This window comes from Aspergillus uvarum (assembly GCF_003184745.1).
Source record: "Aspergillus uvarum CBS 121591 unplaced genomic scaffold BO82scaffold_9, whole genome shotgun sequence".
NCBI lineage: Eukaryota > Fungi > Ascomycota > Eurotiomycetes > Eurotiales > Aspergillaceae > Aspergillus > Aspergillus uvarum.
The window spans coordinates 375,788-402,396 of record NW_020291306.1 but is presented as its reverse complement, the minus strand read 5'-3'; the positions used below and the strand labels follow the sequence as shown (position 1 = coordinate 402,396).

At 52.9% G+C, this 26,609-nt stretch overlaps 12 protein-coding genes across 12 annotated transcripts; 4 read left to right on the top strand and 8 right to left on the bottom strand.

Moving 5' to 3' along the window:
• Window positions 1-33: 33 nt before the first annotated feature.
• On the bottom strand, window positions 34-1,306 carry BO82DRAFT_381295 (ubiquitin carboxyl-terminal hydrolase). Its single transcript, XM_025637837.1, has 2 exons — window positions 1,115-1,306; window positions 34-1,007 (listed from the first exon to the last, which is right to left on the bottom strand). The coding sequence occupies exons 1-2, from the start codon at window positions 1,167-1,169 to the stop codon at window positions 307-309; spliced, it is 756 nt and encodes a 251-aa protein (XP_025495073.1). The 5' UTR covers window positions 1,170-1,306; the 3' UTR covers window positions 34-306.
• A 171-nt stretch (window positions 1,307-1,477) lies between these two features.
• On the bottom strand, window positions 1,478-2,785 carry BO82DRAFT_381294 (putative mRNA decapping hydrolase). The gene is made up of 3 exons (XM_025637836.1): window positions 2,662-2,785; window positions 1,854-2,537; window positions 1,478-1,772 (listed from the first exon to the last, which is right to left on the bottom strand). Exons 1-3 carry the CDS (start codon window positions 2,735-2,737, stop codon window positions 1,528-1,530), a joined length of 1,005 nt encoding a protein of 334 aa, XP_025495072.1. The 5' UTR covers window positions 2,738-2,785; the 3' UTR covers window positions 1,478-1,527.
• A 284-nt stretch (window positions 2,786-3,069) lies between these two features.
• On the bottom strand, window positions 3,070-4,231 carry BO82DRAFT_351664 (ribonuclease H2 subunit C). The gene is made up of 4 exons (XM_025634487.1): window positions 3,927-4,231; window positions 3,783-3,860; window positions 3,502-3,713; window positions 3,070-3,443 (listed from the first exon to the last, which is right to left on the bottom strand). The coding sequence occupies exons 1-4, from the start codon at window positions 4,078-4,080 to the stop codon at window positions 3,402-3,404; spliced, it is 486 nt and encodes a 161-aa protein (XP_025495071.1). The 5' UTR covers window positions 4,081-4,231; the 3' UTR covers window positions 3,070-3,401.
• A 173-nt stretch (window positions 4,232-4,404) lies between these two features.
• Window positions 4,405-7,417, bottom strand: BO82DRAFT_389874 (Nop53-domain-containing protein). Its single transcript, XM_025638481.1, has 6 exons — window positions 7,232-7,417; window positions 6,223-7,161; window positions 5,965-6,166; window positions 5,814-5,836; window positions 5,211-5,522; window positions 4,405-5,138 (listed from the first exon to the last, which is right to left on the bottom strand). Exons 1-6 carry the CDS (start codon window positions 7,363-7,365, stop codon window positions 4,535-4,537), a joined length of 2,214 nt encoding a protein of 737 aa, XP_025495070.1. The 5' UTR covers window positions 7,366-7,417; the 3' UTR covers window positions 4,405-4,534.
• Window positions 7,418-7,594: 177 nt separating this feature from the next.
• On the top strand, window positions 7,595-13,167 carry cef1 (putative cell division control protein (Cdc5)). The gene is made up of 12 exons (XM_025638480.1): window positions 7,595-7,759; window positions 7,819-7,852; window positions 7,928-8,271; window positions 8,337-10,285; window positions 10,390-10,475; window positions 10,527-10,547; window positions 10,775-10,866; window positions 10,953-10,980; window positions 11,106-11,170; window positions 11,240-11,274; window positions 11,331-12,493; window positions 12,609-13,167. Exons 1-12 carry the CDS (start codon window positions 7,734-7,736, stop codon window positions 12,765-12,767), a joined length of 4,002 nt encoding a protein of 1,333 aa, XP_025495069.1. The 5' UTR covers window positions 7,595-7,733; the 3' UTR covers window positions 12,768-13,167.
• A 212-nt stretch (window positions 13,168-13,379) lies between these two features.
• Window positions 13,380-14,228, bottom strand: BO82DRAFT_211963 (uncharacterized protein). The gene has a single exon (XM_025630709.1). It carries the CDS (start codon window positions 14,003-14,005, stop codon window positions 13,502-13,504), a length of 504 nt encoding a protein of 167 aa, XP_025495068.1. The 5' UTR covers window positions 14,006-14,228; the 3' UTR covers window positions 13,380-13,501.
• Window positions 14,158-18,605, bottom strand: BO82DRAFT_211969 (uncharacterized protein). Its single transcript, XM_025630710.1, has 3 exons — window positions 17,904-18,605; window positions 17,681-17,854; window positions 14,158-17,623 (listed from the first exon to the last, which is right to left on the bottom strand). The coding sequence occupies exons 1-3, from the start codon at window positions 18,502-18,504 to the stop codon at window positions 14,310-14,312; spliced, it is 4,089 nt and encodes a 1,362-aa protein (XP_025495067.1). The 5' UTR covers window positions 18,505-18,605; the 3' UTR covers window positions 14,158-14,309.
• A 430-nt stretch (window positions 18,606-19,035) lies between these two features.
• Window positions 19,036-20,235, top strand: BO82DRAFT_351657 (uncharacterized protein). Its single transcript, XM_025634486.1, has one exon. It carries the CDS (start codon window positions 19,479-19,481, stop codon window positions 19,944-19,946), a length of 468 nt encoding a protein of 155 aa, XP_025495066.1. The 5' UTR covers window positions 19,036-19,478; the 3' UTR covers window positions 19,947-20,235.
• Window positions 20,236-20,658: 423 nt separating this feature from the next.
• BO82DRAFT_276588 (60S ribosomal protein eL21) lies at window positions 20,659-21,397 on the bottom strand (the record flags this gene model as incomplete). The annotated part of the gene is made up of 4 exons (XM_025631149.1): window positions 20,659-20,983; window positions 21,092-21,139; window positions 21,215-21,282; window positions 21,362-21,397. The coding sequence occupies 4 exons, from the start codon at window positions 21,395-21,397 to the stop codon at window positions 20,659-20,661; spliced, it is 477 nt and encodes a 158-aa protein (XP_025495065.1).
• A 273-nt stretch (window positions 21,398-21,670) lies between these two features.
• On the top strand, window positions 21,671-22,808 carry BO82DRAFT_381287 (40S ribosomal protein uS4; the record flags this gene model as incomplete). The annotated part of the gene is made up of 6 exons (XM_025637835.1): window positions 21,671-21,684; window positions 21,753-21,790; window positions 21,871-21,889; window positions 21,966-22,064; window positions 22,146-22,379; window positions 22,437-22,808. The coding sequence occupies 6 exons, from the start codon at window positions 21,671-21,673 to the stop codon at window positions 22,609-22,611; spliced, it is 579 nt and encodes a 192-aa protein (XP_025495064.1). The 3' UTR covers window positions 22,612-22,808.
• Window positions 22,765-24,088, bottom strand: BO82DRAFT_351655 (uncharacterized protein). The gene is made up of 3 exons (XM_025634485.1): window positions 23,707-24,088; window positions 23,407-23,626; window positions 22,765-23,312 (listed from the first exon to the last, which is right to left on the bottom strand). The coding sequence occupies exons 1-3, from the start codon at window positions 23,926-23,928 to the stop codon at window positions 22,891-22,893; spliced, it is 864 nt and encodes a 287-aa protein (XP_025495063.1). The 5' UTR covers window positions 23,929-24,088; the 3' UTR covers window positions 22,765-22,890.
• Window positions 24,089-24,254: 166 nt separating this feature from the next.
• BO82DRAFT_351653 (uncharacterized protein) lies at window positions 24,255-25,882 on the top strand. The gene is made up of 2 exons (XM_025634484.1): window positions 24,255-24,568; window positions 24,643-25,882. The coding sequence occupies exons 1-2, from the start codon at window positions 24,435-24,437 to the stop codon at window positions 25,790-25,792; spliced, it is 1,284 nt and encodes a 427-aa protein (XP_025495062.1). The 5' UTR covers window positions 24,255-24,434; the 3' UTR covers window positions 25,793-25,882.
• The last annotated feature ends 727 nt before the right edge of the window (window positions 25,883-26,609 follow it).

Here is a 26,609-nt window from a genome sequence, read left to right as displayed (position 1 = left end):
GGCATGGCATGGCATGACTTTGATCTTCCAGATAATAGCTCAGTCTGTGTATTTATAATCGAGGGTTTGGATATCTATCTACGGCTCATTCTCCCAGTAGCCATTGCCAATGACCTAAGACCCTGTGTATATGTGAACGAGGTATCAGGACCACCACCACCTTACGTCCCTGAACCCTTGACGGCAACAGGCTACTTCCCCATTTGCCCACCTATGTGCGTTACCATTTAAAACAAAAAGAAAGCAAGAAACCAACAGACCAACCAGCCCTCTCTTACCTCCCTTCAAATCCTTCCTCACAATGGATCAATCAAAACTCGGCCCCAAACTCACCAAACTAAACCTCAAATCCGGATTCCCGCCCTGAGCCTCGACCCTCAAGAACCGCCGGACCCCCAACTCCAACGCCTTCTCACTCAACGCATCCTCCCCGGGGCCTAGCACCCCGCGGTCCAGGGGCCCCTTCCGCCGCCCATCCAGCTCCCACAACCGCCCGTCCGCGCCCTTCACGAACGCCACAAAGTGCAGATCGACATTGTCCTCCGCCTGCGGGGCCTGCGTGTCGCCCAGCTTAGCGGCGTCCGCGTGCGCGCTCTCCAGCGCCTTGCTCTCGTACAGCAGATCCGCCCGGCGCACCGGATCCAACCCCTCCGCTTCTTGTAGGAGAGCATCCAGATCCGAGCCCCGGATGACCTGCCGCCGTGGCTCGCCGTTGGCGACGGCGTGCAGCAGGCCGATCAGCCCGCACGCGTTGCGGATGGTCTGCTTGAACCACATCACGGGCTCCGTGGGCCCCGCGCCGGTGTAGGCGGGCAGGCCGCGGTCTTCGGTGAGGCGGGCCGTTTCGTAGGTCGTGGAGACCGGGAACACGAGGAGGAGGGCGTGCGAGGGCCGCGGCACGAAGGCGAGCAGGTCCGGTTCGTCGATCGAGTAGACATCTGTGAAGGCTAAGGTCGTGGGCAGGCCCAGTTGGTGGATTAGGTGCGACATTACTTCGGGGTTGTTTTCTAGGGGGGGGGGAAGATGGTTTTGTGGTCAGTATCTTGGCAGATAGGGGATTTTGGGGGATTGGGTTGGCTGGTGTTGTGTGGAAAGAGAGGGTGTGTAAACGTACCGAGGGGCACGAAGGCCTTGTTGGTGGATTCCACGTCCGGGTTGTCGTCGGCCATTTTGAGAGTTATGGTGATTAGTCGATCTCGTTGGTTTGTTCCAGATCTATCGCACTTGCAAGTCTTGGTTTGGACGTGGGCGTAGAAAGTTGTGTGGGTGGGAGAGCGTTATGAAGAAGAGTAAGTGAAGATGGCTTGTTTGGTTGGTGAGGGGTTGACTTTCGGTGTTGCGGGGTTGGGAAAAGTCTCGGGGGAGAAAGGCGGGCAAAACGTCATCGTGCAAATACAAATAAATAATTGAAAAATACGTAGTACAGTACTAAACCTATTGGCATCGAGCACATTCAAGGAAAAGAAACTGTCATCATGTCATTTCTAGCTCATAAAATATCTAGTGTCGACCTATGCGATCCTCATCTCATGCGACCAGCGGCTTTTCCCCTCTCTTCAACGGTCCGTAGATGTTCGTCCACAGCTCGCTGGCTTCTCCCAGGAAGTAAGTCAGACTCACATCCGCCAGGCCTGCATCCTCGTCACCGGAGAGAGTTTCCAGCTGAGAGATGAGATTCTCCAATCCAAAAGCCTTCCCGGTGGCCTGTGTCGCGCCCGCTTCCAGCATGACGTTGACGACGTGGACATGGAAATGGTAGTATGTCGGCTGGTCTGCAGGTCAAGTGACTGGTGTTAGCAAAACATCGTCCAACCGAAAAGAACATAGAAAACAGCGAGAGAGTCTATTCTCACAGTGCACATAAAGCTTCAACTGATCCTGCTCCAGCTCCGGATACATCTTCACCGTGCCTTCGAGCAGCCGCTGCCGCAGATACCTCAACCACGGGATGTGTCTCTTTTTGAGATCGCGCAAGCTCCAGATGTCCCTCCGCTGCACTAAAGCCAGCAAGTGCAACGATCCCATCGTCTTGCGGTCCCAATTCAAGTCCGGCAGCATCAGAAACCCATCATCGTTGGCATCGTCGTCGGCCGCCCCATCGTGGTGCCCCCCCTCATCACGCAGGATCACATCCTCCTGCTCCGTCCGGCCCTCGAGGATGTTGAACACCCAGTTCAGCCGCCCTTCCTCGCGCTTGGCGCGCATGTACGGGCGGACGTGGTCGCGGTAGATCGCCGGCGTCTCCGTGACCATGCGAACCACCTGCTCCGAGTACTTCTTGATGTGGGATTCCGTGCACGGCCAGATGAGGTTCAGCTTGAGGTCCGGAGGCTGCTGTCCGCCCGCGTCCGGGCCGGACGACGCCAGATACCACCGGTAGATGTCGTTGTCGCCGAGGTTGGTGACGTGCGTGATCGCGGCGTGGAAGGCTCGGAGGACGGCGGGCGTCTCGGTTGCGAAGGCGGCGCGTTCGGCGGTCAGAATGCCCTGTTGGCCGTCGATGGCGCCGAGGATGGCGATGCGGCGGCCGCTTTGGTCTGTAGTTCGGTTGGAGGTGGGTCAGTCAACAGTATGGGATCACGATACATTCAGGTAATCTGATGGTGCGTTTTGAGAGAGAGGGGCGAGCTCCGCAGGTGAGGGGTTTGGGGAGTACAGTACCTTGCTTGAGCAACCTGTCGACCTCGAACTTGGAGATCAGAGCCTCCGGGGCAGGACGGTCCGTAGTACTGGCCATTGTGGGAAATGGCTTGCAGGAATGTCAGTATTGGGGTGTGGTTGTTAGGGAGGTCATTGTTGATGAGTCTACCCCAGATATTCTTCGTTGGGCAGAATTGTGTTGGCGGTGAACCTTGTCAATTGCTCAGGGATCGTGTGCGAAGATCCATTGACTACTATTACAGTGAACTCAGCCTCTACTTTATGTATGAATGTCTAGTCGTATAGATTTCTCATTGTGGCATTTAGAGTTGTCTATAAAAAATGCGAATATACTCATGGATATAGAATGAGTCTAAGCGGAAAAGGCCCATGCAACCTAAGTATATATATTCCCCACCCGTGATGCTCGTAGGTGTGTGCGTTCCCTTCCCCCGAAAACAAGATCTATATGTTAGACATAATCCTAGGCTGCCCTCATTCGTGTCTCGGCCGTATGTCACGGACTATATCGTCTACACTGATGCCCGCCGTCTTCTACGCCATTATACCCGTCATGCTTTCCGTTGGCGCGCCCGCGGAATAGTGATTGAACCACTTCACGAACATGGCCGGGTTCACCCCGAGCGCAGGGTGAAGGATCCGGGCGTGGGACAAGCTGGCGCCGCTGCGATGAGAGCTGATTTCGTTTGCCTCATGTTGGTAGGCGAAAATCCTTTCCAAGCTGATATTCGAGGCGTCGCTCAAGAAGACGGCTTCGGTTCACTGCTGGGCTGACCGTGCATCTACAACAAGATCTTTAGTATGTGCAGAAAATGGGCCAGAAACTGCATCCACACATACCGCTTCAGCCAATTTGATCCACTCCTCCACCCCCTTCACGAAGGCATCGTCCGCCGCGGGTACCAACTCATGCCCCCAGACCATATACTCGTTGAAAGTTCCCTGCTTCTCGAGAATCTTGACCGGCTCCTCCGGCTGGACTTCCTCGACATCGGCTTCGTTTTCATTGCGAGAAAGGGGCAATACACGGTCTGTGCTTGTTGCGATAACGCCTAAAGAATTTATGAGCCGGCAAGTCAGGGAAAGAAACCATTTCCGCAGGATCTTTTGGTTTTCCACACCTTTGTAGCCTTCTGGAATAGCAACCCGTCGACCCTTGAGCCTACGACCGCGGAAATAAGCGATCTGGACGTCTTTCTCTGTTGTGTATTTCATCAATGAGCGAGTGAATTTGCGAGTATGAGGAGCTGGCTTGCGACTTTTACCTTTCTCGTCGGCTTGGGGTTCCCAATACCGATTCAATGTCTTCACGGGCCCGTCGTAGTGGATTTTGCAGGGGAGGATGTTTGGAGTGAACTGGTCCGTTGACGTTTGGGTTTCAGTCGCAGAGGACTTTGGCGCTGTCTGGATGGCGAACATGCTTGCTTTGTGAAAAAGGACTGCCAGGTGCTAATGTGATTTGCAGTGACTGGTGCTTGACAAGGTATAGAAAAGTTTCAATACCAACTTCGACAATGGTGGAGATTTGTTTTTAGATAGCAATGTCTGATTGTCCCTATTATCTTCTTCGATGATGGTTGTATGCTCGACCCAGAAAACGCGACGCGTTGCCCGCGTAAAGTGGGCGAACGGAGCGGGAGCGGAGTGTCTTTCCGTTGTCCACCCGAGTTCATTTGTTTAGACTACCATAGTAGATCTTGCACCCCCATGCCGTATCGCATAGTACAGGAGAAAGTAACGTGTAGTAGGTATAGTTTGTTCATATTCTATATACTCAGAAAAGCCTCAGATGTTGAGTAGCTTTGTAACTTAATCAAGCTGGGGTATATTTAAGACAGATAGATCTTGCCGACTCATCAAGACATTGTTGAAATCACCTCTTACGGGTCTTCTTCTTCTTCTTTTTCTTCTTCTTCTGATCGTCACCCGGTTCCTTCTCGACTACCACGCGCACTGGCCACTTCTTCAAATGTTCTCGTTCGAATGTGTCCTTGTCCCGTCGGTAAAGGAGCATTGTCGCCTTCGCATCCTCAACACTAGAGTGGGCACCATCTTGGATATTCAAGCCCAAGAACTCGGAAGCCAGCATCTTCAGACGAGGGGAGCCTCCGCCAGCTATCTTTCGGTAGGGCTGGTGTTTGCTGGTGTCTCTGATATCGCGCTTGGAGTGGCTCAGCAGCAGAGCATCCAAGTCGTTGCTCACCGCGTGTCCCACGAGTATGCGCCCACTGAGAATTTCCGAAACCTCTTTTTGGACCTGCTCGAGTGACCGCGCATTGACCATGTGCTTCGGCAGTATACCGCTAACATGCGTCCGCCAGTCCGTGACCATCTCCTTGGGTCGGACATATGAGTCGTAAATCTGCTCGCCGTTGAAGTTGACAATACTGACACGCGCAAGGGCCGAGTCGTTATCCGGATTGGGGCCGACGCCCACCATTTCGCAATCCATCGCAACGTATTTTCCTAGCTCAGCACTAGTCTACAGTCAGCAATTATGTCCAAGGCGAGCAAATACGGCAAAGAAGAATCAACAAAACGGTACTGACGTTGGTGAACGGCCTTCATTGACCTTGGAAGTTTTCGATTCCACGACCGATGCGGCGGCGGAATTCCTCCGCGACGTTGGCTTTGAGCTGTCTGATACGGTGGCCTCTTGACCTCCATCTTGGGTGCTTTGCGACATGCTTTTCTTCTTGATGAGGGCCTTTTTCCGTTCGATCTTCGGTTTCCCGTCGGCTGCGTCGGTTCGGCGTTTTTTCACTGTAGCATTTTGCGTCTCGCGGTCCGAGATCTTGCGCTTGGTGGCGGAGGAGGAGGCGTTGCTTTGCTTTAACGTCCCCTGGAGTTTCTTCCAATTACTGGAGAGGTTTTTCAAGTCCATTCCAAAATCAGACCAAGTCGCTATTGCATTGTGGTCTGGTCAGGATGGCAGGGAGAGAGGGGATCCGGAAACGAAAAAAAAGATTCAGTTGCTGCGGAGGCAGACTAGGCTGGCCCGGCAACTTTCCTGAACCGGCCTTGCCTCCCGCACTAAATTTTTGGAACAGGATCCACATGTCAGTTCTCGATCGCTGTTGCAGGCAGGGGCTTATCGATATTGCCCGCCCATATCAGCCAGCCCACCAGGATTCCAAAAGTACGGTACGTACCTACTCAATTGCTTATAAAGTCTCTATGATCAAGTATGATAATGGCATATACAGATTTCTCGTTGTAGCTTGACCCATATTATGTGAAATTGCTTTTAAAATCCACCGCATGAAAACGCCAAAAAAGGGAATCTATTTACAAGCCTGGAACCTGGAAGTCCTTGTGGGACCATTTCACCGTAATCTCCCTCTTGGGCTTCTTGACCTGTGTCACTGGTTTGCGAGCCTCCAGCTTGCCCTGAACAACCAAGGTCCGGAATCGGTCATCGAGCAAGTTGCCCTCGGGTTTGAGCAAACGCAACGAGTCTTGAAGCTCATCTGGTAGCACGACCTCCAAACGCTTCTCGGGAGCACTGTTATCAGGTCAGTAAGCAGAAAGGTAACGGAAAAGGGGAGATGTGCGATATACCGTAGCTTTCCGAGAGGTCTGCGGCGCAGAACAGTATCATCACCTTCCTCGTCCGAAGAAGAGCTGTCTTCCGACTGCTCGGCAAGCTCAAGCTCCTTTGCTTCGATTTCTTCGGGAGTGAGATTGGCACGCGCGTATTGCTCTTGTCTCTTCTTCATCTGAGCCTCCCACTTCGCTTGCCGCTCGGCCTCTTTGCGTCTCTTGATCCTGTTCCTCTCAGTCTTGGTCTTCCGTTGCGGACGCTTCTTGTTCAGCCATTCAGGCTTCTCGTATTCGCTCTCAAAGCCCTCCCAAGCACTCTCGTCATCCGACCTTACCGCACCGTCGTCGTCTTTAGCCTCTGCGATCATCCGTTGTCTTTCTTCTTCCTTGCGCTCTTCCTCCAGGCGCTTCTTCTCATCCTCGACTGCCTTCTGACCGTGCTCTTGTAGAAGCTTGTCCCAGTCTTCGAATGTGGGGTTGTAACTCGTGCCGGCAGTCGGGGCGCGAACGGCGGGGATCGGCTTGCCGTTCGCAGCGAGGGAGATAGGAGCGTGCTTCAAGGTAACGGGCTCGACTTTCTGCTTGGGCTTTTCCAGGAAATCGAATTTGGGGTCTTCATAGCGAGTGGTGTCCTCCGCATCAGCCCAGGGGTCGTATAACTCGGTTTCGGTCTTGTTGGCGGGTTTGCCTTCCTTGGCCACCTGCTTCAAGCGCAGCCAATCCTTCCGGGTAACCCAATCGGCCTTCTGTCTCTTGTTCTTCGGCTCGAGAACCCCATCAGTGACCTTCGAATTCGTCCGTGTGCGTGTGTCCACAGCAGGAATCGCAGAGCGCTGTGCGATAATCTCCTCCGACCTCAGAAGTTTGCGCTTTTTCTGAATTGCCTTGCGGACCTCCGCTGAACCAGTAGTATCAATTACGAACAGCTCCTCCGAGGGCTTCTCCGCAATAACACCTCTAGATGTAAACGGCACGTTAGCGAGGCTCCAAATAAGACCAAAAAGAAAACCTGATAAGATTCCCGTACCCTTTGATCTCTTCATCTTTCAAGAGGCGCAGGCCTTCTTGAACCTCCGTGATGTCAACATTTTTGCGCCAGGCCTTCTTGCCCTTGCGGGATGGCTGGCTGAATTGCCTGGGGGCCTCAGTAGAAGCAGACATCGTGTGTGAATTCTGCTACGGAGATATGACTTTGTGAAATCTTATCTTTTTTGCGGCATCCTAAATTTTGATTTTCCGACCAAAAATCTGGACCCGCTTACATAAGGTCGCGCGGGGAGGAGGAAACGCTAGTCCAGTTGTCGCGCGCTAAGGCTCTGCGCGGCTATCGCGGGCAAAGTGACGAACGCCCGCCTCAGGACTTGATCTCTCGCTCTGCACCGCGTTGATTCCCCGTCGGCAGACCCAGCGTGGACATCAGTGTTCCACTTGCCTTTCACCCTGCGCATTACTTTGAGACCATTTCCAGATTCTTTTGCTATTGTATCTCCCTTGGCTCGCTCCTGTGAGCCGCCGGACTCTGAACAGCCATGCCCGTCGTCAAAGGAGGTGTCTGGTGAGAGCCATTGCTACATTTCTTCTTGTCGCCGAACCCCCAGCTAACGTACTACCTAGGACCAACATTGAGGATGAGGTGCTTCGTGCGGCGGTAAGTTTTCCCGTTTCCGATCGATAGACGTGGTGCTGTAGAGCTCTAAGCAATGCTAATGTACCACTTTCCTAGGTGTCCAAGTATGGTATGAACCAGTGGGCTCGCGTATCCTCTCTCTTAGCACGGAAGACACCCAAGCAATGCAAGGCGCGGTGGGTGGAATGGCTGGATCCTGGGATTCGCAAGGTCGAATGGTCTCGGGAGGAGGATGAGAAGCTGTTGCATCTGGCCAAGTTGATGCCCACACAATGGCGTACAATTGCGCCCATTGTAGGGCGAACGGCAACACAATGCTTGGAGCGCTATCAGAAGCTGCTGGATGAGGCTGAAGCTCGAGAGAACGATGAGCTGGGCCTGGGAGGTCCTTCCGGTGCAGAGGCGGCTGCCCCCAGTGCGGATGACGTCCGCCGACTACGGTATGATTCTGTGACCATCTCCTAAAATAACGATCCTGCAGTGCAAATTGCTGACTTCTGCCTAGGCCCGGTGAACTGGACCCCGACCCGGAGTCGAAACCCGCTCGGCCCGATACGATCGACCTTGATGAAGATGAGAAGGAGATGCTGAGTGAAGCGCGTGCTCGTCTAGCAAACACACAGGGAAAGAAGGCCAAGCGGAAGGCCAGAGAACGACAACTGGAAGAGTCGCGACGATTGGCGGTCCTTCAGAAACGACGTGAGCTCAAAAATGCTGGCATTAATATCAAGGTCGTTACTCGCAAGAAGGGCGAAATGGACTACAACGCCGACATTCCCTTTGAGAAGCCTGCGGCACCTGGCTTCTACGATACCACAGATGAACAAGGTCGAAACGAGAGGCAACGGGAGATGTTCGATCCTCGCAAACAACAGCTAGCGAACAAACGGAAGGGTGATCAGGACGAAGACGCGGAACGGAAGAAACGGAAGAACGACAAGAATAGCAACTCCGCCGCATTCGCAGCTGCCGCTCGTGCTGGTCAGATGCAGAAGATCAGGGAGGCTGAGCAGAGCAGCAAGCGGAGGGCGCTCGTGCTTCCGAGCCCCCAGGTCAGCGAGGGTGAGATGGAAGACATTATCAAGATGGGCATGGCGGGTGATAGGGCTAGTAAGATGGCAGGCGATGAGGAGGGAGCTCGAGGCCTACTCGGTAACTACAATGCGATTGTTGGTGGGACACCTATCAGGACACCCAGAGCACCCCCGCAGGAGGACCACATCGCAAACGAAATCCGAAATATCAAGGCTCTCACCGAGACTCAGTCGTCTCTGTTAGGTGGTGAGAATACCCCGCTTCATGAGGGCGGGGCCACTACTGGGTTCGATGGGATTGCCCCTCGCCGCCAGGAAATCGTTACTCCCAACCCTATGGCCACCCCATTCCGACAAGCCAACGGCGTCGGTGCTACACCTATGCGCGGTGGTATCGGCCCCGGCGCTACTCCGCTACGGACACCTCGAGATCATTTTGCGCTCAATCAGGCGGAGGCCGGGCAGCTTATCGGCAGCACCCCCCGTGATATCAAGATGTACGAGAAGAATGCGCGTCAGACCATTCGCGGCAAGCTCGCTGCTCTTCCCAAACCCAAAGAGACGGAGTGGGAGCTTGAAGAACTCCCCACAGAGTCCAATGAACCCTCGGTAGCCGCTGAGTATACCGAAGAAGATGCGGCTGAACGTGACAGGAGAGAAAGGGAGGGGAAAGAACGTGCCGCCCAGGCCGAACTCAAACGTCAGACACAGGTATATCAGCGCGCCCTACCCCGACCAAGCGTTCTCGATATCGATGCGATGCTGGATCGAGTATCACATATCACGGATCCCATCTCTGGATTGATTGCGAAGGAAGCCGCTCTCTTGATCGCCCACGATGCCCGCAAATTCCCTGTTCCCGGCGCTAAAGTGGAGGGCAAGGCACGGAAACTGGAGCGACTTGACGACAGTTCGATTGAGCAGGCCCGTGCAGCTGTCGCGGCGGAAGCCTCGGCATCCGGAAAACTCGAGGAGTGGCAAGAGAACTTTGATGAGCAGTGGTCAAACAAGCATTCAGATGTTCTCCCTGGCCTTGCCAATTATACCGACGAGGAGGAAGACGTCTTCCAACAAGAGCAGCGCATGATCAGCGCTTTCGATAACGAACAAGCCTCATTGCTGGCCACAGCTGAGCAAGGCAACAAGCTGGAGAAGAAGCTTGCATTACACTATGGTGGCTATCAGAACCGGGCGAAAACGCTTCGCACGAAGATCGTCGAAGCCAGCGATGCACTTCAAAGATCGAAAGATGAACTAGATGCTTTCCGAACTCTCCAGATTTCAGAAGAATCGGCGATCTCGCGAAGGCTGGAGAAGCTTCGAGATGATGTTGCTTTCGTCATGAGGAGGGAGCGCGAAGCGCAGGACCTCTACAAGAGCAGGCAGGACGAGCTGGATGAGCTGGTGACAGGCACCGGGGGTATGGTGAACGGCTGGCATTGAGGCCCCAACAAGAATACCTAGATTGACGTTTGACTTGGTTATTCGAAATTTAATCATGCCCTACATGTACGATTTGTATAGTATTTCCTCGCTCTCCCCCGGAATGCGCGGAGCGATTTCAACTGCGCACACCATGGAATCGGTTACAGAAGTTGGTTTGCAGCACAGTATGCATAACTAATATGGCTGATGTGCAGTAAATGTTCATATTGCTCTAGATGCATTGTGTATTCACACATGTAAGAAACGTAGCATCCCATAGCTTGGAGGCGAACCGAAGCAACGTACCGAAGCAGGCAAGCTGGGGATGAACCAAAAGCGGATGGCAAAAGTTCAAAGGCGGTCTCTTCCGGCGCATTCGCAACGGAGATTCCTCCCATCACCTCCTATCAAACCCCTTCGCGTTTTCATCACGAAACTCGTGCCCTTGAGTCCTATCATCTAAGAACTTGTCTTGTATCGAAAGAGTATTCGTCCCTCGAGCACCATGGGCGGCAGGGACGAAACCGGCACACCGGACCCCGTTGAGAAAGGGTTCGCCACCCTCAATACCATCCGGTAAGCGATCAAATAATTATTTGCATGCTTGTTTCAAGGTTTTCAACCTTGACTTCCTCGGTCGGAAATACTGATCAGAGTGCTAGGATCGGTGTAAAAGCTATGGTACAGAAAGTCAGTTGTCGCAATTTCCCTGCGCTTCACTTTTCGCAAGCGGCCCATCATCACGTGATATGGTGATTGGCTGTATACTACAAGCCTCGACCGGCAACGTAAAGCTGACTTGCTTCCCCTTCTAGGATGGAGAGTTACGAAAAGCGGAAATCTTGTCTATAAAGCAGCGAAAAGATGGTCCTTCCTTTTAGTATGCTCACTCTATCCCTCCGCTGCACTTGGTTGCATCTTGATCCCCGTGCTGATAGCAGCTGCGCAGTGTCCATTATGTTGATTTCAACAAGCGTCTGGATGGTGAGTGTTCTGAGAACCTAGAGTGGGCCCGCTCCTAAGTCCTGACATGACAACAGAGTGGATTGCCTCGTCGCGCATCGATCTGTCGCATGAAGTTGAATGGCCCCAGCCAGAGAAACCGGAGAAGAAGAAAGCCGGCCCCGGCAACAAAGCTCCCAGCAAGAACACGCAGAAACGCGCCCGAGCTGAGAGCCGCGACGTATCAGCGACCCCGGATCTCCTCACGGGGAAGAACGCCAACGTCGGCAAAGCCCAGCGTCCCTCGAAGGCGGGCGGGAAAGAGAACCGCGGCGATGAGACGCCGGCCAACCTCTCCATCGGCGGCGGCTCCGAGGCCGTCTCCGCGGACGGGACGCCCAAGCCGGAATCCGACGACGTGGACATGGTCGATGTTAGTTTCTCCAAGGATGTCAAGGAAGAGGAGAAAGCCCTGGGCCTCATGTCCCGCGAAGAGGAGATCGAACGGCTGCGGACCAGCGGCAGTATGACGCAGAACCCCACGGAGATCCACCGCGTGCGGAACTTGACGCGGTTGCAGATGGGCAAGTACGACGTGGAGCCGTGGTATTTCTCGCCCTACCCGGCCTCGTTCTCGGACGCGGACATTGTGTACATCGACGAGTTCTGCCTGGGGTACTTCGACAACAAGAGGTCGTTCGAGCGCCACCGCTCCAAGTGCACGCTGGTGCACCCGCCCGGCAACGAGATCTACCGGGACGACTACATCTCCTTCTTCGAGGTCGACGGCCGCCGTCAGCGCACCTGGTGCCGGAACCTCTGTCTGCTCAGCAAGCTGTTCCTGGACCACAAGACGCTTTACTACGACGTCGACCCCTTTCTGTTCTACTGCATGTGCAGCCGCGACGAGACCGGCTGCCATTTGGTCGGCTACTTCTCGAAGGAGAAGGATTCCGCCGAGGGCTACAACCTGGCCTGTATCCTCACTCTACCCCAGTACCAGCGTCGCGGCTACGGTCGTCTCTTGATCTCCTTCAGCTACGAGCTGAGCAAGCGAGAGGGCAAGCTGGGCTCGCCCGAGAAACCCCTCAGTGATCTGGGCCTGCTGGGCTACCGACAATACTGGCGAGAGACGCTCGTGGAGATCCTCATGGAGTCTGGACGGGAGAACATCAGCGAACATGACCTTTCCTTGCAGACCTCCATGACTGAGAAAGATGTCCATGAAACGCTGGTCGTGTTCAACATGCTTAGATATCATGTACGTTTTCTGTTCCCTTCCCCCTTCTCCCCCTCTCGCTCCTATATCAGCAAGCCAACCGGCCCACCGTCCGAAACCAACAACATACCCACTAACACGATCATCTGCCTTACAGAAAAGCAACTGGGTCATAGTCCTCACCGACCAAGTCGTCGAAGAGCACAAGAAGCGTCTTGAAAAGGAGAAGCTTAAGGGGGCTCGTAAGATCGACCCCGCCCGCCTGCAATGGAAGCCGCCGGTCTTCACTGCATCATCGCGCACGTGGAACTGGTAAGGTGGGCGTGGTGCTCTGGCCTTGCCATAAGGTTGTCTGCGTCAATCATCTACACAGGACCTCCTAGCTTGCAAGTTAAGCGAGGATTGATACCCCCTTCCCCCTACTCTTCCTCCCTCCCTCCTTCAATTCCGAATTTATTCCCCAGGAGTTCGGTGCTGCCTTCAAAGATATCTGGCCTTTGTTTCTTTCCGGGTTGTTTGGTGATCTCATGGTGTTGAGGAGGAAACTGAGGTCTTTTTTTGTTTTTTTTTCTCTTTTGTTCAGCCTTTTCTTTTCTTGGACGGTGTAAATTACAATTTTTATATTCTCTGGAGCAAGGAAACAGAGGATGTTTCGCTGAATGCTCTAAAACGTTCAATCAGTTAGGAAGTAGCAGTGGCTCATCCACACTGCCTAGATATTAATAATCAAATATACGTAGAGCATCTGGTGATAACCAAAATAATAACGCAAGTAATAACCGGTGTATCTCTTCTACGAAGCATCTGCGGTTCAGAAAGCTCGGTCCCACCCTTCAATTTTAAATAGATATACAGTCCCTTCAGACTCACCACCGTAAACTGTTTGTAGTACTAAAGATACCCCCCAAACCTCTCTTCAAATATCTAAACCCTCTAAATTCCATATCATCAATCCTCTACGTCCCAGGAACCACAAGTAGAACATTCTGTTAGGTATTGAGAATGGGGGCACACGTTCGGAGCGTGCGCGCACACACACACAAAAGCTAATTACACGCTTTCAGGAACGGGGTTACAAAAGAACAAACAAGGGACCCGCAGGTGCGCTCTTCCTCTCTCTCTCTCTCTCGATTTTCTCCTTTTTATCCCCCTTTTCTCCTTTGTGTGCACAGAGCAATATGCAACCCAATTTCGCCATTGCACTTCAACGAGCTTGGGAAAGACCATGTCATGGAAGAATAACATGCCTGAGTGGGAAAACCTAGATAAAGGACTTTTTTCCATGCAACCAAGTCGTTGCAAACGAGTTTCAGGCTGGAGAGAAAGAGTATAAGAGCGGGAGAGATGAGTGGATGCAGAATGTGGGTTGAATGTTAACATATGGATGGTGAGGGAGATAGATAATGGGTGAGTGTTTGCGGACTCGACCCAGAAAACCATGAATGAGGTCGAGGAGGGTTGGGAGATGATACAGGACAAAGAGATGCGGAGAAAGTTGAAAATTAAAGAGGGAGGAAGAGAGAGAGAGAGAGGAATGAAGAAATGGACATCCATGATTCATGCCAAATGGAATAATGGCAAGGGAGTGAGTGGTAGCAATTGAGAAGAAGCCGACATCCCATCCCGCGCTCGAAGATCAGTATTTTACTCTGAAATAGGTACTAACAAGGTATGGCGCCAGGGAATATTGTACGGGCAAAAGAAAAGGAAGATTAAAGGAGTACTAAGAATTCAGACCGAACCCAGACCGATCAACAAATCCCCCGCAGGCGTAGCTCATCAATACCGAAATGAACGCTCAATGAACATCTGGCAACCAGCAAAAGCCAGCGAAATTTTTTTTTCCAAAAGAACCAGTTTACTGGGACCCACTGAATGTGCGAGGGCCCCAGGACGCATTTCGAGATTGACGTCGTGGAGAGCTGTCGCCATTCGTCTGCTGAGCTGAGGTGGGCTTTTTCGAGACCGATCCTCCGGAGGTCTCACGTGGCTTCATGTTCTTACGAGGTTTGTAGGTCGTGGAATTGCGCGACCGGGAGTTGGGCGCTCCCATTTTCTTTGGAAGGGAGACAGTCTTCGCAACAATAGCGCCTGGAAGTCGAATCGTAGCGCGAATATATCCGGAGGGGTCTCTGTCAGGGAAACCAACCGAAAACGGCTCAATGCTATGAATTTGCATCGACTTCAAGTTCTTGGCTCGTAGCTTCGACTGCGTGGGAGGTAAAGCAGCTTGCCATGCTGCCGGAGGAGCGTGGGTTGGCACTCGAACAACTGGCAGAGACCCCGCTTCGCGATCTTCGAACATCTCCTCAACTTCCTCTACCTGCTTTGCGGTTATCTCGCCGTCCCCGACTGTGAGCTCAACGTTGAAGGGCAGAGAAACCGAGACAGCAGCAATATGAAGTTGAACATCGAGAGGCTCCTTCGTCGCTGATGTGACCGCCAGAGCATTCTTCCTCTCCGGTACAGTCTTCTTGCCAAACAATGTATTGATCTTTTCCTGCCAGGAAGTCGCTGTCGTACCATGTTGCGGGCCGGTGCGAGGGGGTGCAGCAACCATTGAAGCGAAAGTTGGTGGCGGTGGCGGAGGCGCGACGATCTTCGGGGGGAGCTTGACTATAGGCTTCGGTGCTGGGAGATGGACCAGTGGTCTGTTGCAATCGCCTGTGTACACCGGATGGCTGGACATTTCTTCAGGCGGAGGTGGGGAAGGGCTTCGATAATACTCAGCTTCATCAGGCATTGGCTTCCGAGGAGTCTCCGTGGCCTGTGGGAAGAAGCGTGAACTACGCACTGGAACACTACCAAGTGGGCGTGCGTGCGTATCCGCAAAAGGAAGATTGCCAACGGGGTGATCGAGCCCCGGAAGAGGGTTTGCAAGTGGCGCGTTATTCTCGTTCGATCTCGAAATTCCAACCACCTGTCTCTGTCCAGCCTGGTCCCCGGTGCGGACTTGACGCCAGGTCTCATTGAATGTAACCTGAAGCGACGAAGGCCCTTGTGGGATTGCACTCATTTCGTGGCGAATCTTATCGTTCTCTTCTGCCTCACGCTTGGAAGCAACCGCATGGAAATTGTTCCAGGCTGCAGTACCAGTACCACGGTTCTCATGCTGACGATGTTGAGTATGCTGCGAACTGGGAGGACCAATGGGGCCGGGCCGCCCAATAGGGTTGATAACCTCGTAAGGAACATGGCGAACCTCGGGCGATGGTAGAGGTGATATCGACGTAGTTTCTTGCGGAGACCGCGCGGGTGCGGAGAAAGTTTGTGCTGGTGCAATGGGTGGTTGATCCAAACCTAGGTGACTGCGGAGTGAGATGTCTCGTGCTGGGAAACCCCCAAGGCCCTGTTCAAAGATTCCGTTCCCTAAAGTCTTATCACTGCTCAGAGGCTTCCAGGGGTTTGCAATTGGAGGGGCAGTGTTCACGAATTTTGGATTCGGTGACCACGGCAGATATGAGCTAGGAGGGTTGATGTTGCCCCTCCACTGCGGGTTCTGCTCGTCAATCTTGGCATCTGGGAGTTGATCAGACGACGGGGCCGGGGCATCGTTGCTATGCTGCATCCCGTTGGGCAAAGGCGCCTCTTGCTTTGGCTCACGAGCTGGGGAAGATGTGCGTCGCACACCAGCTGTGGCAACAGTTTTCTCTGTAGCTCTTTCCCTCTCGACGAGCTTCTTCACGGTGTCGGGATGGTGCACTTTCATCATTCCATACTGCTTGGGTTCCCCACTTGGCTCGGGAACAGGAGGTTTTGGAGGGGAATGTAGCACATGTGCGGTAGCTTGTTGAGCATTAGCTTCATTCTTTCCAGTGTCGACTGATTCTCTGCGTAGAGACTTTGATTTCTCTGGTGGAGGACCGAGCGCCTCGAGCTTCTGCCGGATTCTTTCACGCTTTGCAGCTTCTTCTTCCTTCTCCTGATCAAGCCTCCGCTGGCGAGCTTCCATCCTTTTCTCCTTCATGATACGTTCTTGCATTGCTACAGGGTCTTCCTGAGGCGCCTGCGGCACTGTCGTCTGCTCATCGGCTGCCTGACTCACTTCGGTAGATGCAGTGATAGTTTTATCTTGAACATGCGTAGGACCCCGCGCAGAGTAAGGACCTGAGCCACGTCGATCAGGAGAGATCTCACGATGAAGAATGTCTTTGGGTGCCTCTCTAACGAAGACGGATGGATCAGGCATCCCATTGACTTGAGAGCCCCTTCTAGACTCGAATGCTTTGTGAACCACGTCAGGTCGACCTATCGACATCCGACGTCCAAAACTGCCGCTTCCACCACTGACATTGGAAGATGTTCGGCGGCGCGTCCAGTGCACACTATCTTGACCACTCGAACGATGCGTCTGGAATGCCGCGGAAGGCTCTGCCGGGCCAGCCTGATCGCCTTGTGCTGGTCTCTGAAGCACAGATGGTGTGCGGAAGGTTTGCTCAGCACGCCATGGCCCTTTCCTGGTGTCAGGAACAGGCTCGTAACGACCCGATCTAGAGTTGTAAAGCTCGCGTGTTCCAGACTGCATTTCTCTCCAAGATCGGTTAAAATCATCGGCTGCAATCTCCTTGGGAGGCAATGCCCCGCTGAGACCGTCGGCAACATGGGGTTCCCTGACGGGGACGCGCATAGGTGGTTGAACCTGCATTGGGGGCATCACGGGTGACACTTTCTCGACCGGGGGAAGGGGAGCCCAGGGTGACTTGGCCGGAGGTGGCGCCGGACTAGTCGATAGCAGGGGAGATTTGTCGTTTGGTCCCTTCGCGATTATACCAGCGCTCTTAGCTTGTCTTTCGGCGTTCGCTCCAAGTCGTAAGACAGTCGGGTTTGGACCAACTGACGTTATGGTTTTGGGAATATTTGGAACAGGCTTCGGGGGTTCTTTTGGAGGCGCAGCTTGCTCGACCAGAGGGAAATCCTTTTGGAAGTCTGCGACTGCCTTTTCTTGACTCGGTATCGGCGCTGTTGTGGGAGGCTCCGGGTGAGTAAGGTTCGTTTTCGTCCCGTCAGTCCATTCAATTGTCTCAGGGGCCCAGTCGTCTTCGTCGTCGTCGATATCTGCCCATTTCGATTCCGTGCCCGCGCCGTCTTCTTGGATTCTAGAAGTCATGTGGATGCCATATTGTTGCTTCAGTTCCTCATCAGTCAGGTGTTTAGGAGGGGTCTGTTGAACCGCTGGATGCAAAACAATGTTAGCAAAGGATTAATAACAGCATGTACTTTAAGCCTTACGTCGATTCTTATTCCAAACCTGATTTGGATCCGGTCCGCTGCCACCCGCTTTGGATGCGCTCATGCCTGATTTTGATAACGAGTCCCGTAGGCTGCTAGTGGACTTTACGACCAATCGGGGTCGTGATGTCTGTTGCGGCGTACCCAGGGGAGTTGTCAGAGTCGAGGAGGGGGCTGTGGGCCGTTAGAACATAGATTCGACAAACAAGCTTATTCGAGTTACCTTTCTCGGAGGGTTTGCTGATGGGAGGAGTGCCAGGCGCCTTGGGAACCGAAAATTTGGCAAAAGTGACAGGCTTAAATGACGTCGGCTTCTTTGAACCGGCACGCGCATGGAGTTTGCTCTCAGCACGACTTGCGTCGGACTCAGAACCTCCTTGCGAAGCTGTGTCCTCCCCAATATCCGACCCAGATGTTACACCATTCATTTCTAGCGCTCGTGCTGCGACCGGCACAGGAGCGTACTTCAAAGTGTCCTGGGTCTCATTCAGTATACTGTAGGTCGCGACACACGCCTCAAGTTGGCCACTCACACTCGGCATTTGTTCAGAGCCCTCTCCTTTCCCGTGCTGACCTGATGGTTCTGCTGCTGCACCCGTCTGGTATTCACCCTGTGGAGCGTGCGTCCCCGTCTCGGCTCGTATCGTTGTAGCGGTATCTTTCGTCTCCCCCGCGTCCCCTCCAACAGGTGTCTTGTCGGCGGTGCTCGCAGGAACGTCGGAAGGCGAAGGATCGCCGCCCGACAGGGTTTGGTTTACCACATCGTGGTTACTCTGCTCTGCCATAACAATTCTCGAGTCTGTGAGGCCAACAGGTTGCGACATCTGTTAGACAAGCGTTCTGAACAGGTAAATATGGAAATAAGAGGCGGCTGAGATCAGAAAGTCATGGATGCATGCAGAGGGATGGTCTGAAGATATACCTATTGTCAGGTATCAGAGATCGCCACGGTTGGACTTGCTAGCTCAACTGTTTGAGCCGTAAAAGCTCCGAACGACCAGGTGGACGGCGGAGAGGGGACCAAGATCAGAGGAATGGCTGGAAAGCCAGGGAAAGATAGGAAGGCGGAGGAAGGGCAGGCGTTTGAGAGCTTGTAGAGTGAGAAGTGAAAGCCGCTGCCCAGGCAGACCCGTTAAGGGAGGGGAGGTTGCGATAGAGGAGATGGTGATGCTTGTGAATGATCGGGTGATGGCTGCAGTCATTGACGGTGACTTGACGGGACGGTTCAGGTTGAGGCACTAGGGTGGCTGTTTTCGGTTAGCGCGGCCACCTCCCGCAAACCCTGTGGCTGGAGCCGCGTTGGAGCCTTTGTTGCCGCCCGCATCGGATCGATTCACTCACTCTGTGCTACAACACGACTTTCAGCCCCCAGTGCCAGCAACTTACATCTCACACTGTTTGTGTTGATCGCGCTTTACCAGTCACATTGATGCTCACTGACAGCACCCCCTCGAGAAGATTGCATCGCACAGTATACAGAGATGCACTGGCCGACGTCGATTTCAAGTAGTTGCTTTACCATCGTGACACCTACCAACCACCGTTGACTCATTTGGGCAACCTAAACCTCATAATCTTGACAATATTTCGCACTTGGAACCAGACAGAACTTCTACTCAAGCGGTCAGATCCAGCTGCAATATAAGGCCTCATTACGGTCGGAAGATGTTTTTGCAACAACAGCCGTCTTGCTGCCGGTGTTACTGAGCATTGACTGAAACTCGAGGCCTCAATGAAGGCTTGGTTGAACTCCACAGTCTGAGTCTACTAATTCTCCTTCTCCTTTCAGACCATCGAAATGCTCAATCCCAATCGGCCGCGGGTCTCATTGCGTCGAATATGTTTAGCGGGTCGACAGCAGATCGAATGGTGGCCCCTCATAACTCATTGGCATCGTACGCTATCAAAACATCAAATCTGTATAATCACCGCAGATCACCAGCGCTTTGCTACTCTTGAAAGTAGAAACCAAAGAGTCGACCTGCGATCACAAGAAGTTCATCCACAAGGAGTTCGTCCACCTGGGAAATATAATGGAGTCTTTCGTCCAATGCATGCGAACCAAGCCCATTTGAGAAGATGTTCAAAAATTGCATTCACCGCAGTATTCATATGGCTTCGAATCATATCAGGATGGACAGTACTCAGTACAAGGCATACGAGGGACAATGAGGTGCCCATAGAATGCTTTGCAAAAGTGGGATGTCAAATTCGTCGTCGGATCAAATCCGATTCGATCGGCGATCCCAAGAGTCACACCTCATGATGTAGCCATGGCATATAACATACTAGAGGTTAACAGCGTTAGGGTTTGGGATGATTAGAGCTCCACTAATCTAGCCTACATAAGGGCGATGGTGCGGCGAGATGCGGCGCCGATAAGAGACCCGGGGTGACATCACTGGTGCGAGGGTCATTGCCCTATGAACGGTGGGTGCGACAGGGCTATAATGTAACTACATGGACCGAGATTGCCAGATTCTAGAACTACAAGAATATGGAGAGCGCAGACGATTGGAAAAGCTTTGCATGAGGCGCTGGCCTTACAGGGCGTATCGGTACAATGACTGAACATGCAGCGGTTCGGGTATCCCAGCACAAGATCGGACGTCGGCAATCTGACGACTTGACCAAGACGATATTGATCTCCAAGAGAGCAGAACGTCGGAAATAAGTGCGGGGGTGTGGAAGTCGTGGGATCTCGTCTTGTAAGATGGCGGGGCGACCGCCGGCGGTCCTCATGAAGACGTGCGGAATAAACCCATGGCAGCTCGGTGATGGGCGAAGATTGTGTTGGAATGCTTTTGAACAAGGAAATGAAAATTTTGTTTTTCTTTCATTCAGGGGAATCTATGCACAAGATCAAGGTGTGCTAGTACACCCGGGAACCCTGCTTCATCTCATCTTAATGCGAAGGTTACCCCCAGATGTAAAACCCAGAAACACCAAACAACCGCAAACGACCCGATATCATTCGTTTAAATGTGGGTGTCGTAGGGGATAGGGGTGATGGTCTCGGGGGCGGAGCCCTCAACGGTGTGAGCCTCGCGGGGGCCGACGGGCTGGCGCTTAAGGTGGAGGTGGACACCCTGCTCCTTGGCCTGGCGCTTCTTCTCGGCGTTCTGCTTGACGCGCTTGATGAAGTCCTCACGGGAGCGGGAGTGCTTGACGTGCTCGATGCGGACGTTGATGCGCTTCTCCATGTAGCGGTTGCCGACGACCTTGTAGAGGAGGACACCGACGGAGGACTTGGTGACGTTGTAGACAACACCGGTCTTTCCGTTGTAGACCTTGTAGGGCATACTATTCCATATCTCAGCAAAAACCATTTCGATCATGTTGGCGGAGGCAACCAAGCCAAGTCGTTCTGTTCGGACTCGTCACGGTTGTATCGGGCGGAATTGTACTGACCCCTTCTGAACGGCACCGTTAACCTTGACATCGACGATGTCGCCAACCCTATATCAAAACTATCAGATCCTGCAAATCACGTATATACCGGTGTTTTCGGCGGAGGGAAAAAATCGGTCGTACCGGTAGGTCTTCAGGTAGGTCGACAGGGCGATCTGACCCTTCTCCTTGAAGTTGCGGCTGAAGGCATACTGAACGATAATTTGGTCAGCGCGTGCGTCCCGACCAGCGAAAATTGGCGATGCAAAAATCCTCCATATAGCGACATACCCGAGTACCGGCTCTCAAACCGTGCGAGTGACCCATTTCGGCGGTGTTGGTGGTGCTGGTGTTGAGAACTTGTCGACGTCGAAAAAGTGCCTCACTCTGCCGCCCGTCGCGATGGTGTAGACTTCTTCGGGTAGTTAGTGTGACCGTTCTCCGCCGCCGAGGGCTAGCCCTCGCACTAATCCGGATGCGGGTCCACCTTCGCTCGCTTAGTCTCCATCTCCAAAACGCTTCTTCATCATCCTGAACGTCTACGATTCTTGTGAAGTTCGGTAGCACGACAAACATCGCGACAACGCGCAATCAGCAGTCATGGCCCCCGTCCCGTGAGTATACAGTCTACGATGAGATCTCGAGATGTCGCATTTTTCTAACTCGAATTGCTGCGATGTAGCCGCGTTTACTCCAAGACCTACAAGGTCCCTCGTCGTCGTAAGTTGCCTTATCAGTTTGGGATTAAAAAAAAAATCTCGATATATATGGAAGCTGGTCATGTGCTAATGTCGATATAGCTTTCGAGTCGGCCCGTCTGTTAGTACTCTCCGGCCACTGATCAGAAGCGTGCTTCTGTTTATGTCGTGTGTTCCTGTGTCTAATTATGCTATAGTGACTCGGAACTGAAGATTGTCGGCGAGTACGGCCTGCGCAACAAGCGTGAGGTTTGGCGTGTCCAGCTCACCCTGTCCAAGATCCGTCGTGCTGCTCGGTATGCGATACACCACCCCATCATAATCTTCGAATGCGACCACGCGAATCAAAACCGAACCAAGCGCTAACTATCATTTAGTGAGCTCCTCACCCTCGACGAGAAGGACCCCAAGCGTCTTTTCGAAGGTAATGCTTTGATTCGCCGTCTGGTCCGCATCGGTGTCCTCGATGAGTCCCGCATGAAGCTCGATTACGTCCTGGCCCTCCGTGTTGAGGACTTCTTGGAGCGTCGTCTTCAGACCTGCGTCTACAAGCTTGGCCTTGCCAAGTCCATCCACCACGCTCGTGTCCTGATCAAGCAGCGCCACATCCGGTATGCGATCATTACTTGATCCCCTCCTTGGACTTGCGCGCTAACTTCCGTCAACAGTGTCGGCAAGCAGATCGTCAACGTTCCCTCTTTCATGGTCCGCCTCGACTCCCAGAAGCACATCGACTTCGCTCTCACCTCCCCCTACGGTGGTGGCCGCCCTGGCCGTGTCCAGCGCAAGAAGGCCGCTGCTGCTTCCGGCGGTGCCGGTGAGGAGGAGGAAGAGGAGGAGTAAACGATTTAAAACTGGAGTACGGACGGGTTTCGTTAGCGAAATTATAACTGCGGGGTTCCTTTATGGCTGCAGTATCGCGTATCACGTTGTACGGTCTTGCAATACCATGAATGAACAAATAGCCTTCGGCTCACTTTCGATACCCTACTCTCTTCTCTGTGTAGTTGCGCGTGTGCTGCCAATTTCATGCATTCTCAATCTGTAGATCGGACTCAGCACAAGACGCCGTTGACATCCATAAAATTCCGTAATCATCACTCATCTCAAAACCAATATTCGTTATCCTTGCACGCCCGTCAGCCTCTTGAGCATCTCTTCTGCGCTTCTATACCATCTTCCCATTTCTTCGAGTCCATCGCTCTCTCCCTCTTCCTTCTTTCTTTGGATTTCCTGCGCCTGCGCTATGGCTTCTGTCTTCCGCCGTTCTAGAACACCTAATTCGCGCTCCACCGCCTCGGCCTCTCTAGTCTTGCGGGGCAAGGCGTTTTGCACCGCGGCAAGTTGTCGATCAAGCGCCGCCAGTTCGGCCTCCCGCTCAAATAGAAGGCTCTGTGTAGCTGGTAGAGGTAATTTCTGAGATGAAGACGCATCTGCGTTAGTGACTTGTTTAGCACGCAACTCTTCGATGGTTGATTCGAGATTTTCGATCGATTCCGGCAACGTTGAAAGCTTAGTCAACTGTAATTGCACGTTTTTGTATCCTGCGCGTCCCGGAAGGATGGTGGTTAGACGTTTTCACATTCCCAGGCAGGCAAGCTTGCACAGTACTTCGTTAGGCCTTTTATGAGCACTCACGGTTTGCCAAATCCCTACTCATCTTCTCCATCTCTTCAGTCATCGTCCGGACCTCTTCTTTCCTTGCACGCAGTTCTGCCTTCACCTCGGCCAGTTGCGTCTCGAGCTCGACGTTTTCATTGTGCCCAACGACCAACGGAGGATCACCGACGATCGCGCGCAGGAATTTCTCCTTTGTCACTTGCTCCACATAAGAGAATCGTAGTTTCGAAAATAACTCCTTCAAAACGACTGATCAGTGTACCACTCTCCAGCGCTAATTTCCAGACTTTGCCTATGAAAGATATGAAGGGTTCGCACTTTGTAGTGGCTGAGGTCCGCCTCCAACGAAGCAGGCGTTGGGCTATCGAGGGAAGAGACATCGGAGTTGCGCTTCGAAGGGGTAGTGGCCTGGTTCTCTGATGTCGGAGAGAAGATCGGTTCGCTTATCCGTATGATATTCAGTTGCGTCTTCAAGTCGCCATTTTCTTGTTCCAGTTGCTGGAGTTGTTTTCGCACTTCGGCGGGGTATGGGTCGGACATGTCTTATCGTGATCGTCTTCGTGGAGATCTAAAGCAGGTAGGAGGTAAGTGACAGGACGTTTTCTGGGCCGAGTGGTTATAGATTGGTGAAAGTGTGTAGCCGACCGAAGAGGATTCGACGATCTAACGGCGGTTTTCTGTTACTGCGCGTCGGCAGAACATGCGGAGGTAAACAGTGGGTTTCCATTCATGGTGCCCTTTTGTCGACCCACAATGCCTTATCGGGGCTGGGCGGTGAAGTCCGGTCTCCGCCGCCGCAATGGCCAGTGTCGCCGCTCGTGGCTTCCTCCTGCAATCGTATCTTGCTTTTGGATTCACATCTGCAGGTTCCAAAATAATTCAGGTTGCTCCTAATTTAAGCCTAATACGCTATTGGTGAATGCGACTCCGAAGTTTTATCTATGTCTATTTAATCTCCCCTTCATCTGCCCCGCTCCCGAGGATAATGCAATTTCCCCCACTCATCAAATCTCCTGCATTCCCCACCAATAGCACCGTCTGATACCATGTCTTCCACTCCAGCGAAATCACTCACCGCGCTCGACGACGATGACTATGTTGCGCAAGTCCTTGCACGCGAGGCGCGCGATAGCTCCCTCAAGTACTCGGCACAAGGCTTGGAAGCATATATGCCCAGAAGGTGAGTACCGATGGTCGCGCGCATACCGTTCTCTGGGGTTCAGGAGAGCAAGAGCTGACATACGAGTCCGATAGACCTACAGGCGCTGCCCCAAAACCCAATACTAGGTTCCTCCGGCATATCATCAAGGAGACGGACAGTCATAATGCGGCTTTGAAACGGAAGGAGGAGCGAGAGGCGCGGGAGCGGATGCGGCAGTTGAGAAATCCAGCGTCCACTTCCACCCATGAGTCAAGCCGGGGGCATCGGCGGCGGCACGATTATCCTTCAGGTCACCGAGGCTCGCGGACGAAAAGCAGGGAAGATTGCGAGGACAGATACAACTCTCATCGGAGGAAACACGGGAGTCGTTCGAGGTCCACGGAGCGTGATCACACGCGCAGCGACCGGAGGAGGTACAAGGATGATGACACTAAAGTCAGCCGGCATGACCATTCCAGAAGAAGTCGTCGGCATCGCTCATCTTCGCGGTCCAGAAGTCAATCCCCACGGATCGACCGAAACTCAAGCTCCAGAAGTGGTCGCAAAAGCTACCGGACGCGTGGTGAATCGCCGCGCCGTTCCCGTTCTCGGTCCCACGAAAGGTCTGACAAGCGCACAAATACAGATAGCGAGAGAAGGATTCACCCTAAGATCTATGATCGTCATAGCTCCAGAGGCCATCAAGCGTCGCGCGAGGACCCACCACGTCGTCGCCCATCAACAACTGAAGGCCAGCCATCGGATAGCGAATCGGATCCACTAGAGGATCTCGTTGGACCCCTACCACCGAAAAAGGATGGCTCAAAGGAGCCGGCGCCGATTCTTTCGCGCGGTCGAGGTGCCTACAAACCCAATATGAGTAACATCGACGCCCATTTCGCACCCGATTATGACCCGGCCACAGACGTGCAGCTCGAAGAGGACGATCTACAGTCCGGTAACAAGAACCCTCGCAGACACGTTGCCGGCCTCATGACCGGCGCTGATGATTGGGATTATGCTTTGGAAGCTCTTCGTGATCGTGCTCGTTGGAAGCAGAAAGGCGAAGAGCGGCTCCGTGAAGCTGGGTTCAGCACGGATTTTGTGGAGCGTTGGAAAAGCAACACTACCTCCAAACCTGAGGACGACACCGATGGTAGACTGGAAAGTGTGAAATGGACCAAGAAAGGTGAGGGTCGGGAATGGGACCGCGGTAAATACGTGGATGAAGATGGACATATTGATGTAAAGGCCTCCTGGTAGCTTGTGGGGCTAATAGAGATTCGTCTTGGAATCAGCAGGGGCCGTAGCATTTTTGTGGATAAGCTATATCATAAAGACCATTACACTACCATGCAATGAATTTCGCACCGCTATGCGCGCATGCGGTCTTGTGTGAGAATTCTTCGCTGTCAATCACAAAATCATTCGAGGCATAATGGTCAGTTTACACTCGGACTAGTAGCCTGGAGGTACGTGACGACGGAAATATAAATCAAGCGGCGCCCGCTACTATTCACCCCGCATTAGCAGCAGACGTACACTTTTAACGACAAGGAGAGATTCAACTTGGCTCTCAATTTTGACCATAAGAAGCAGAAATCCTACAAACACAGTCCCAATAGTATCAGCTATAAGTAGCCAGCAGAATTGGCTTCAGGGCTCCAGGCTCCAGGCTGTCATGAACGCCTTCCAGCTGGGGTTGATATGCCAAGACCCAAACCCGACCAGTTCCGCGCGTTGGTCATGAGTGCGGAATTGGCGGCATGGCTTTGCAAAATCGGTCACTAATCGCCTCATCGCAACGATTATTCAGTGGTCGGACAATGGGCTCAAAATCTTGCTAATTGGGATTATGATTGGTAATGTAGATAGTAGCCCTTACGGGAGACTTTGTAAAAGTCCTTAAAGAGTAGACTTTCGCACCATCTGATAACTCTTCTGTAACCTTACGGTCGTCGCTCGTCGGAAGTACATGCCCGTCCACCTGTTCGTCAGATTATCATCTGCTTAAACTAGGTGCGTGAAGTCTGGTTCAAAGCATTGATGAACAGGTTGAACTGATACTGAAGAACAGTTA